This window comes from Eptatretus burgeri, chromosome 3 (genome assembly GCF_056783735.1).
Source record: "Eptatretus burgeri isolate ZD-2024b chromosome 3, Ebu_testis_v1, whole genome shotgun sequence".
Taxonomy (NCBI): Eukaryota; Metazoa; Chordata; class Myxini; order Myxiniformes; family Myxinidae; genus Eptatretus; species Eptatretus burgeri.
Window position 1 is genome coordinate 107719130 of NC_140963.1, and position 12500 is coordinate 107731629.

A 12500-nucleotide genomic window follows, 5' to 3' on the forward strand; every position below is an offset into this window, starting at 1 on the left:
TATGTACAGTACATCTTAACCTTAACTTACAAATTTTACACTAAACCATGGCCCAGGATCATTGAACTCTGCAAAAGAAAGCAGTTAGCAGGGAGCCAGGCTGCCCACATGCAGTCTCTGGCTCAAACAATGCAGGTGACAGGGAACGTGGCCGGCTGCTCACACGCAGTCCAAGGCCTTCCCTTTTGAACTGAACTCAGTGAACCACAACGGTGCATGGGCCGCACAAACGTAGTCTCCGTGCCAGCTCAAGTGGCACACGCAATGAGCACAACGAATGGATGCATGAACACAAACACGGTGCACGGGCCGCCACTGCAGGCCCGTGTTGTAGCTGCCAACAGGGCAGTTCTCGCAGCTTGCAAACTGTTGCCTTGATCCTGGCGCACATGGAAATGAACAGGGGGGGCAAAGCAAAAATTGAACGGGGGCTGGTGAACAGGGGCAGTGGGCATGGCATGGCAAAGGCAGCAGGCAAACACAGCCCGCAGAAGAAGGCCGCTGCAGGCAAACACAGCCCGCAGATGAACTGGCCGGTACAGGCCTTGCAGCACAACAACAGCTGCCAATGAAGTTAGCCGGCCTCCGCCTTGAAGCAAAACACGGCCAGCCGATGAAGTTGGCCAGCTCTTGCCGTTCAGCGGAGGTTGGTGGAGGGAGTGCGGTGGTGCTGGCCACTTGGAGGGCGGGCTCGGACCTACCTACCTGTCTCCCTCCCAAACTATCGCCTTTGCCTGTCACTGTACATACCCACTCCCTTAATTTGTCAAACCCCAATTTAGCCCCCACTTTTTTTTTATTTTTTTATTTTTACTTCCCCACTATAAATCGTCCCCTAACCCCCTTTATCGTCCTTGTTCGGCTAACCTATTCTGTCACCTAGCCTACTCCCAACCCCTACGTTCCCTTCCCGGAGGGGAACAAGGGAGAGCTAACGTCCTGTGTCGAGGCCCAACGAAGCCTCAGAATGGCCTCCCCAGAGTTCGGCGATCTTAACCAAAGTGGGTCCAGCGGCCCACAACGAGAGCGAGGGGATGGATGGTGCGGAGGGGTACATCTAATCTACCCTAACCATTTAACTGTTAAACTACCCCGGGGCTTTCAACAAGCGCCTCTCGCTTAAACTATTGGTTCTAACAACCCAGATTCCCGTCGCCTGTGTTGGTGTCCTTACAATTTCGGGCCTCGCCCCCCAATTTTCTCTCCGTGCCCTCACACGGTCTCCTGGCTAGGACACGTGGCTCCCTTTGGCAGGCACGACCCTCTGCCGAATCTCCCGCGATGGCACCCCCGGGCACTACACTGCCTCCGAGCCTACCAGCTCCCTAACACCGGGGAGTGCCCCCCATGGCACCTCCCCTGAAACGCACACGTGGCAGGCCGGCCTCCCGGGCCCCTTTCCGAGGGTCACCCGTGCCCACTGCACTGCCCACGCGGCTAATGGCGCCCCGGGCCCCCGCACCAAGCAGGCGCACCCGTGCCCACTACTCTATCCCGGCCCCCATGGGCCCATGGCCTACCGCGGCCGACTAGCCTGGTGCCCGGGGTACCCACTCAGCGATACTCACCTTTCGCAGCCACGCTCCCAAGCCCGTCAACAGGGCTCCTGCACCCCTCCAAATGGGTCTCGAGCCTACTTTCCCACCAACAACAAAACGACCTCCATTTTTCAATTTGACTAACCCAGCTAACTCACTCTACACTGACCCCGGGGTCCCTTGGGCGGGAGTCACTCCTCCCCCCAATCACTCATCGCACCATGCATTCCCCATTCACTCCACACACACAGACCCGCTGGCCTCACTCACTCAACATGTACACGTACTCACCTCACAACCCATCAACTCTTCAACACACACACACCGCTGAACTCTGCCATCCTTCTAACTACCTCCCCTAACTAACTCGTGCTCCCACGTCGTCCCTTAAACTATAGCACGTTCCTTTTAACACTACGTAGCTAAACTACGTCCCCACTACACATTCATAAGTCTGTCCATGTCTCCAAATCAATCATTTTATTTCCCAACCTAAATCTGGCTACAATCCCTCTAACTAATCCATTCCACGGACTCCATGAGGACTTACCCCTGCCCCATGAAGTCGGTCTAGCTAAGCTAACCCTTCCCCCTAACTAGTTTCCATCCTGTGCCCAGGCAGGGGGTCTTTCACCCCTTGCCCAGGAATCCTGTACACCCGAAAGTGAGGCTTGCTTTTTTTTTTTTTCATGCGCAGCACCTGCGCGGCAACTCAGAGCTCGCGCACTTTGCACCTGTCCGTGACGTCATGCAGCTGCACGTGTTCCTCGTCCCTCCTTGGACGGGACCATCCGGCAGAGATACCCCTCCTGCCGGATTCCAACCCCACGTGCAGCCATGACGTCACCGTGCGCATAAAAAAAACAAGCCCCACGTCTCGAGGGGTTCCCCACGCGAACACATGTGCTTTGCCCGTTGGAGCTTAACACACACGATCGCGTGGAGAACCCGTCCGGTCCAAATCCATTTACCTGCCTAAACTTTGTCCGTCCGCGGGATCGGCAAATCCACCGCGTGCGTTTCCGGACCGGGACTTCACTCTCGCAAGCGAGCACGTGGTGGTCTCGTGCGTTGCACAGCACGAACCGCGTGCTCACTGCTGGGTGAACCCGGCACGGTCCTCGAAACAACTACAGCCGCTACTCGGCTTTCTCTCCTCTGTCGCCGTCTCCGTCTCCATTCAACCCACGCACACCTGCGTGTCACGACGCACACAGTCCACTCCATCACATTCACACCGGGAGACGCGGCTGCGTGCTCCCGCATGCCAACCGACATCTCCCTCTCATACCGCTCTCTCACACACACGGTCTCCCTGGCACACAACGACCTTGCACACGGCCGTTCACTCACGCGTGCCTCACTACTCACACAAACCATACTACTCACACGTGGTGCTCCATTCACTCGCGCGGGGGCACTCACCCGCGGTGCCTCACCCACGTACGCGAGGGCACTCAACCGCTGTGCCTCATCCACACACCGTGCCTCACTCATACACGCGGGGGCACTCACCCGCGGTACCTCACTCATACACACGGCGACACTCACACACGCGGTCTCTTCCACACAACGTCCCTCACTCATACACGCGGGGGCACTCAACCGCGGTGCCTCATCCATACTCCGTGCCTCACTCACACACGCGGGGGCACTCACCCACGGTGCCTCACTCACACTGGCCGTTTCACTCACACACACGGCCTCTTCCACACACGGGGGCGCACTCACACCTTGCACCACACACACAGGGACAACCATACTGGGGATTCGTGTCCCCACAAGGGTCTCCGGGGCCTCTACACCCCCCAAGCTCTCAGTGCACCTGTCCACAGCACTCGTCCCCTCAACCTCGCAAAACACGACCGAACTCACCTGGTCGTGACTCGCCTCAAGGGGGCATACTCCCTCCCCTTGTTCCTGGAGGAGGCCATCCAACTGCTCGCACCGGGTCCCTGCACGCTCCGCGAGCTCAACCCCATTGTCCTCCACTACCTCCGTGTGTGCGTGCGCGTCACTTACCCCGTCTTCATCGTGTAGTCTTCCCTCTATCGTTCCCATCTCCCGTGTCTCTGCCAACTCTTCACCCTTTACCTCCCTTGTCTCAACTATTATTTCCGTTGTCGTCACCTCGTGTCTCGTCTCACACGTTTTGGTCTCCCCATTTAATTTTTCCCTTTCGGTCATCGTCACGACCCTCGCCCAACACGCTCCACGAATTATTTTTTCACCCGCCTCCACCGCGGGCCTGTCAGCCGTTGCACCCCCACCCAGCTCGTTTGCTCCCACACGTGGAGTCGCCATTCCCAGCTCCCTGGTCACGGCCTTCATGCCCGCCTGCAGGCATCGGCCCATGTTCTGCGTCTCACCCCGCAGCTCTTTCATCTCTTCCCTCATTTGCTGTGTATTCGCATCCATCGTCGTTTTCACTTCATTTGTATTTGTATCCATCTTTTCATCCATTTTTTGTGTATTCGCATCCATCTTTTCGTTCATGCCTTTCATTTCGTTTTTTATTTCATTTGTCATTGCCGCCAGCATGGCGCATAGCTGGGCCACGTCGGGTGCACTCAGCTGAGCCGTTTCAGCAAGGGTTTTGGTGGAGAGGGGGGGGGAGGTGTCATACACTGCGGCCGCTGCCGCACCCATTTCGGGCTCTGGGTTTAGTTGGGCGAGTCCGTGTTCCTGCACAATCAACATTTCCTGCTCGGGGATTCCATCCTGGACCATGGATCCTACACATTCTACATCCATTTCTAATACCCCCGGCTCCCGCTCGCCTTGAGACGCCATCTTGCTTCTCGTGAAGGGTTAATTTGCTCGCTCGTAATTTGGAGGGAATCGGGGGTCGCTTCTCTCACCCCTGGACCGATTCCCGTGAATTTCGCTGGAGACAGGAGAGCCTGTTGTCCCGCTCTCCAATACCAGTGCCGCGAGGAGGGCGATGAATTTGTATCCCACTCCTGACACCAGTGTTGCGGTTTTCGCGCCCGCCGGCGTGCGACGGCCACGTACCTCGAATCGCGGCACGTCGCCCACCGGACGGACAATCCAGTCGTGACCCTCTCGGACTAACGCCGGGAACCAGTCACGGGTGGACCTTTCGGTCTCACCGCGATCGAGCCAATCAGCCCCCGCGTGGGATAGGGTTGCTCGCCAAATTCGAACTACCTAAGTACCCACGCGGAGGGTAGACCGGGCGATCGCACCTCGCCGCAGGTCGACTTCGGACACGGGCCACTTAAGCGACCCGTTCCGTACTATCAGAATAACCGAGCGGTGTTATCGTCGACCTCGACGGTTCGATTAATTATCGGGCGTACTCAGCCCACTACCAACCCTTTACGTGAAGCAAGAGGGTTCAATGGGGAAAAAGACGAAGCGAAGCGGGAGAACAGTTCAACAATAAAGCACATTTATTCTCGGCACACGGGAAGCACACAAATACAATTCCACCAAATGCACACAAAAAAGAAAACACAATTCCATTTACACAAAAAGCAAACATAAAAGTGAAAACACAGTGCAGAGCTAATTCCGACTACCGAGCACACGGCAACACTTATACAATTCTACTTCACAGACGGCGCCGACAACACATACCCAAAACCAAGGAAAAGAAATACCCCCAAGGATGGGGTAGGCCTGGGGCCGAGACCTGGTCGGGCCTACCCGTCTGGTGATGAGACGCGGAGCGGCGATGGCCCCGCAACCCGCGGGCCTCGTGGACAGTGCCTGGCAGGGGGGTGGGAACGGGGCCCCCTTGGTCGCACTATCTCAGCGCGGGGGAAACAGGAGGGGGGGTTGCTGATGCTCGGGGTATAGAGGATCTTTATTATGTGCGACGAGCGTCTCCACCTCGGCCAGGTCGCGCTGCCGGCCTCCCTCGGGCGCGCAGCTCCTTGCACGACGCGAGCACCCTTCGTCCGACTCGCCGCCTCTCCACAGCTCGTCCCCTCCGTTCCGACTCTCCTTCGCCTCGTTCCGACCTTTACGACTCCCTTCTTCCTCGTTCCGACTTTTTACTACCCCTTTGTCTGACGAACACCGTCCTTTTATCCCCCCGTAACTTCGCCTTTGACCCCCTCCCTTTGACCTTTCACCTCGCTCCCCATTGGCCCGACAAAAAGTGGGCGTGAAGGCTTTTTGATCCACAAATTTGCATATATCGATCGCCCTGGGGGCGGGGCCAATTCGCCCCTCGCTCACCGATTGGACGGCAAAAAGTGGGCGTGTGTCGTTTTCGATCCGTTTTTGAAGCAGAAAATCCGTGATTTTGTACACGCTGTTCAACGTGCGCCCTACACGAGTCCAGCATCGGTGCCCATGAGTGGCGCGAGATGACGGTGATGCGATGGTGGCGAGTTGTGACGGTAAAGGTCATGGCGGTTGTGGTGAAGCGGCGTTGTGGTTGGTGGTTGATGTTGTGGTTGTGGTGATGGCGATTGGTCCAAAATAAAGATAGTAAAAGAAAAACGGCTATCCTGAAGAGTCGCAGCACGTATAAATGACATGTATTCCCACTAGACAACGGGTTTGGGCCTAACTACACATGCACTTACCGAGATACCTCACCTAAGGGACCTGAATGGTGGTTTGCGAATCTGGTAACCACAACAATATATATATATACATACATATATATATATATATATATATATATATATATATATATATATATATATATATATATATATATATATATAGATAGACATATATGGTTGTGGAAATTCACAGAACACCATTCAGGTTCTTTAGATCAGTTATGTCGATAAGTGTGTGTCCAGATAGTTTTCCCCACCGATGTCTAACGGGATTTATTCGTGAGCCGGGCTGTGCATCTTTGAGGTAGTGTTATTCTGTTCTCTCGTTATTTTAAACAACATCTCCTCACCACCTTAACCAACAACCGCCAACATCCCCTCACAACATCAACAAACAAACATCTCCTCACCTTCATCTCAACGGCGCCGCCATCTTTCTGCCAGAAACGGATCCACGAACGAGCAGCACCTCTGCCGGCTAATGCGACGGCCGCCTCGTTGGGGCGAGGGCCGATGATTTCTGCCATGTCCGCTTTCCACGGCCGGTGATTTCTGCCACGTCCGCTTTCCACGGCAGAATCGGATCAAAATGACAGAAGGGGTAGAGCCCGAGGGGGGGGGGTGAAAGGTCGGAGGTGGAAGACCAAACACGCACCCCCGTACCCCATAAAAGGGCACGCTGGAACGCCAAGCGAGAGTTGAGTTGGGTTGAGGAGGGAGCGTCGAGCGCAGCGGAGCTTGGAGTCCGTGAGAAGTTTGAGTCCAGTGCAGGGCTGTTGCTCGTCAGAGCGCAGCGGAGCTTGGAGTCCGGGAGAGGTTCAAGTCCAGTGCAGGGCTGTTGGCCGATGGAGGCAGCTGGAGAGAAGTCGCCAGCCAGGAACATAACGGTCCGAGGTGATCGACCCACAGGACGGTCCGAGTGACGCGGAGGAGTGAACGGGCACTTAAGAGAGCATCAACTCAAAGAGAGCGAGGCCCGTTTGCTCCTCTGAGGGGTCGACGGCCAGGCCCGATCAATTAGGCCGCACGGCTAGGCCTGGACAACCGAGCCGCCTTGCCAGCTGCCGTGTTGACGACGAAACTTCGAGGGTCGTCCAGCGAGTTACCACGGGGGTGGCAGGTAACCTGCGCGGTCTCGCGGAGATCCTGCGGTCTTCACGGCTCCACGGCACATTAAAGGCCAACGGGTCCTGTTCTAACCTTTCCTTTCCTGGGGTTTTCTTTGCATGGAAGTTGTGGCGCCTTGTCCTTAAGTATAATTGTTATAAATGTACATAATAGACAACGGCTGAGGGGTCTTTTTGCTCGTGTCTTGCCACCCCCCCCCCCCCATTGCTTCATTGACTGCATATGTGCATTTATAAATAAATGTCGTGGTTTGAATGTTCCCCTGCTCGTTGCGTCCCTTCCTCCATTGAGTTGCCGTAATTGTGTTCGGAATAATAGCTGGCATTTAACAGCCGATAAGATAATCAAGTCCGACTGGGCTTGGCGATAATGAACCGCTTAGCAATCGCAAACGGCGCGAGCTGCGTAAAGCGGCTCGTGTCCATACGGGTCCCGTCGAGGTGTAAATCCCCGGCATTTCTGTCTGCGCGAATATTTAGGTAAATCGACAATTCGGCGATCGGACCCTGTCGCGCGTGGACAGAAGAGTTGGCTGATTTACGGTGTGGTTAAAAACACACCCGTAGCTGGATTTCAGCGTTGATCGGGAAAGCTACGACTGGATTGCCCGTCCGGTGGGCGCGTGGCCGCAATTAGCTAAAAGCGGTCGCCCACACGCTGAACGTGTGGAAACCATAACAATATATATATATATATATATATATATATATATATATATATATATATATATATATATATATATATATATATATATATATATATATAGTATTAATTCTAATATAAGCCCAGGACGTTTATTAGAATACCAGTTTGATCAAGGAGAGGTGGTCTTTATTCGAGACAATCTACAAACGTACAATTTTTATTATTATTTATTTGTTTTATTATGAAGATACAAGTATTGTCAAGGTAGAGGGGTATAAATTATGCAGAATACGACACCACACTGACTTGACCGCCGTCAAACACACCTGTCAACAAAGCCGGGTCCCGGCCTGGCCAGGCGGGCCAGGTTCCCTCTATAGGCTACAGCTGTCGCAATTGTTTCACACCGGGTGACGGGGGAGGGGGGAGGGGGGCTATTATTAGAGACACCCTTGAAACATGAAAATTTTCTCAAAGTGGGGGGGGCTTTATTAGAAGGGGGGCTTCTATTAGAATAAATGCGGTATATATATATATATATATATATATATATATATATATATATATATATATATATATATATATATATATATATATATATATATATATATATATATATATATATATATATATATATATATATATATATATATATATATATATATATATATATATATATATATATATATATATATATATATATATATATATATATATATATATATATATATATATATATATATATATATATATATCCTGGTGTTGGCGCAGTGGTTAGGGCAGCGGCTTAGGATCCAAAAGGTCCTGAGTTCAAGCCCCGTTGGGCCACTGAATTAATACACCAGGGGGTTGACTCAGCCTGTCATCCTTCCGAGGTCGGTGAAATGAGTACCAGTATACTGGGCCGGTGTATACCCCAGTTAAAATAGGTGTACCATATCCCTGTGTCGTAAGAGGCGACCAGGGTTGCGTCAGGAAGGGCATCCGGCGTAAAACATGTGCCAAATCACTATGCGGATCATACGGATGATCCGCTGTGGCGACCCCTAACGGGAGCAGCCGAAAGAAGAAGAAGAAGATACATATATATACACTACCGGTCAAAAGTTTTAGAACACCCCCATTTTTCCAGTTTTTATTGAAATTTAAGCAGTTCGAGTCCAGTGAATAACCTGAAATGGTACAAATCTCAGCGGTAAACTGCCAAAGGTTTAAAAAAAAAAGTTTAGGTGACCAAAAACTGAAAAATAATGCAAACTTGAGAGTTGTTAAAAAGGCCCTTTTCAGGGAACGAGTAATGGGTTAGCAACTGCAGCTGTTCTGCAGCAATGGAAGAAAATTAAGCCTTGAAAGTTGACGTAATCAATTCCGACAGGTGTCCCAACTTTTGTTTATTAGTTAGAAACCCTCTGTCTCTATAAAAGCAGTGTGAGAAGAGTCTGTGTTGCTTCACCCTCAAAAGGATTATTCGGACAATATTGCACTGCAGGAAGAAGTATATTGCTATCATAATGGCCAGAAAAAGACAATTAACAAAGGAAGACAGACAGACCATTATAACCCTTAAAAGTGCAGGTCTCTCCTTCAGAGAAATTGCAAAAAAGCCAAGGTGTCAGTGAGTACAGTTTCCTACACCATCAAAAAGCACTTGGAAACTGGAGGAAACTCTGACAGGAAGAGGTCTGGCAGACCCAAAGCCACAACACAATCAGAAGACAAGTTTCTGAGAGTCAACAGCTTGTGTGATAGGCAGTTCACAGGACAGCAGCTTCAAGCACAGCTTAACACTGGTCTAAGTAATGAAGTCTCAGTTTCAACTGTGAAGAGAAGACTTCGAACTGCAGGTTTGACAGGTCGAGCGGCAGGAAGAAAGCCATTGCCAAGATGGCAAAATAAGAAAAAAGGCTTGCGTGGGTCATGAAGCACCGCCAGTGGACCACTGAAAACTGGAAGGTCTTATGGACCGATGAATCAAAATTTGAAATCTTCGGTTCATCACGCAGGGTTTTTGTACGCAGTCGAGTAGGCGAAAGGATGGATCCTCAGTGTGTGACACCAACTGTCAAACATGGAGGAGGAAGCGTGATGATCTGGGGCCTTTTGCTGGATCCAGAGTCTGTGACTTGCACAGTGTGACTGGCACCCTGACCCACAAGGGCTACCACAGCATTTTGCAGCGCCATGTAATACCCTCTGGTCTATGCCTAGTGGGTAAGGGGTTCATACTTCAGCAAGATAACGACCCAAAACATACCTCCAGGCGATGTCAGAACTACCTTTGAATAAAAGACCAAGACGGCAGGCTTCAAATCATGGAATGGCCAGCACAGTCTTCAGACTTAAACCCCATCGAGCTGGTTTGGGATGAACTGGACAGAAGGGTGAAAGCAAAGCAACCAACAAGTGCAACACATTTGTGGGAACCTCTGCAACAGTGTTGGGAAGAACTTTCCAAACAATATTTGATTTCCATTGCAGAAAGAATTCCACGAGTATGTTCGGCTGTTATATCTGCAAAATGTGGCTACTTTGATGAGTCAAAAATTTTGATTCTATTTTGTTCAACAAAACGATTCCATAATTTCGTTTTTATCTGCAATTGTTTCTTTGTTCTATGCTTTAATTTCAAAGTACATTGGAGCATTAAACAGCTTAAATTTCAATAAAAACTGGAAAAATAGGGGTGTTCTAAAACTGTTGTTCAAAAAAAAAATATATATATATATATATGTATATATATATATATATATATATATATATATATATATATATATATATATATATATATATATATATATATATATATATATATATACCAAGTTGAAAACACCAGGGGGTTGACTCAGCCTGCCTTCCTTCCGAAGTCGGCTAAATGAGTACCAGTGTACTGGGCCCGGTGCATGCCCCGGTTAGAATAAGTGCACCATATCCCTGTGTGTCGTAAGAGGCGACCAGGGTTGCGTCAGGAAGGGCATCCGGCGTAAAAACCTGTGCCAAATCATTATGCGGACAACAAAACGAATTTCCATTCTGGATCGGTCGAGGCCCGGGTTACCAACGACCGCCACCGGTACCGGTGGTCAGCAGGGTACCAGTGGAAATTGTGCGACTGCTGGGCGAAGGAGAAGGAGACGGGGAAGGCGAGTCCGGAGGCAGTGGGAGAGGGGGGAGGGTAGAAGTGTGGAGGTGAGAGTTCGAACTCTGAATGTTGGGACGATGACTGGCAAAGGGCGAGAGTTGACTGATTATGATGGAGAGAAGAAAGGTGGACATACTGTGTGTACAAGAGACCAAGTGGATGGGGAGTAAGGCTCGGAGCATTGGAGGTGGTTTCAAACTGTTCTACCATGGTGTGGACGGGAGGAGAAATGGTGTCGGGATAATCCTGAAGGAAGATCATGTCAAGAGGGTATTGGAGGTGAGGAGGGTGTCTGACCGAGTGATGAGTGTGAAGTTGGAAATTGAAGGGGTGATGATGAATGTCATCAGTGCATATGCCCCACATATGGGGTGTGAGATGGAGTATAAAGAAGATTTCTGGAGTGAGTTCGATGAAGTGGTGGAGAGTGTATCCAAGGATGAAAGAGTGGTGATTGGAGCAGATTTCAATGGGCATGTTGGGGAAGGGAATAAAGAGGATGACGAGGTGATGGGTCGGTACGGTCTCAACAAGAGAAATGTGGAAGGGCAAATGGTGGTAGAGTTTGCAAAAAGAATGGAAATGGCAGTGATAAATACATATTTCAAGAAGAAGGAGGAACACAGGGTGACATACAAGAGTGGAGGAAAGTGCACACAGGTGGATTACATCTTAAGCAGGAGATGCAACCTGAAAGAGATTAGTGACTGTAAGGTGGTGGCAGGGGAGAGTGTAGCTCGACAGCATCGATTGGTGGTCTGAAGGATGACTTTAGAGGTGAGGTTGAGGAAGAGAGTGAGGGCTGAACCAAGGACCAGATGCTGGAAGCTGAAGGAGGAAGACTGTTGCGTGAAATTTAGGGAGGAGGTGAGACAGGCGTTGGATGGTGGAAAGATGGGTGGGATGATTGGGCAACGACAGCAGAAGTGGTGAGGGAGATAGCTAGGAAGGTACTTGGTGTGACATCTGGACAGAGGAAGGAAGATAAGGAGACTTGGTGGTGGAATGAGGAAGTACAGGAAAGTATAAGGAAGAAGGGGTTGGCGAAAAGGAAGTGGGATAGTCAGAGAGATGAAGAAAGTCGGCAGGAGTACAAGGAGTGGCGGCGAAAGGCAAAGAGAGAGGTGGCAAAGGCCAAGGAAAAGGCATATGACGAGCTGTATGAGAAGTTGGATACAAAAGAAGGGGAAAAGGATTCATACCGATTGGCAAGACAGAGGGACCGAGCTGGGAAGGATGTGCTGCAGGTTAGGGTGATAAAGGACGCAAATGGGAATGTGTTGACGAGCAAGGAGAGTGTGTTGAGAAGGTGGATGGAGTACTTTGAGGAGCTGATGAATGAAGAAAATGAGAGAGAGAAGGTTGGAGAGGTGGAGATCGTGAATCTGGAAGTGGGGTGGATCAGTCAGGATGAAGTGAGGACTGCTCTGAAGAAGATGAAAAGTGGAAAGGCAGTTGGCCCAGATGGTATACCAGTGGAGGCATGGAAGTGCTTAGGAGAGATGG

At 50.7% G+C, this 12500-nt stretch overlaps 1 protein-coding gene across 2 annotated transcripts in view; it reads right to left on the reverse strand.

Annotated features, from left to right (window-relative positions):
- Positions 1-12500, reverse strand: part of CERS1 (ceramide synthase 1) — a 104170-nt gene that overhangs the window by 84170 nt on the left and 7500 nt on the right. The window contains exon 1 of one of the 2 annotated variants that reach the window (XM_085874903.1): positions 6493-6624. The exons of the other annotated variant lie outside the window; for it this stretch is intronic. Within the exon in view, the coding sequence (XP_085731029.1) occupies positions 6493-6609 (117 nt within the window). The 5' untranslated portion in view covers positions 6610-6624. Of the gene's footprint in view, positions 1-6492; positions 6625-12500 lie in introns of those variants that run through there. 2 annotated transcript variants of the gene reach the window in all.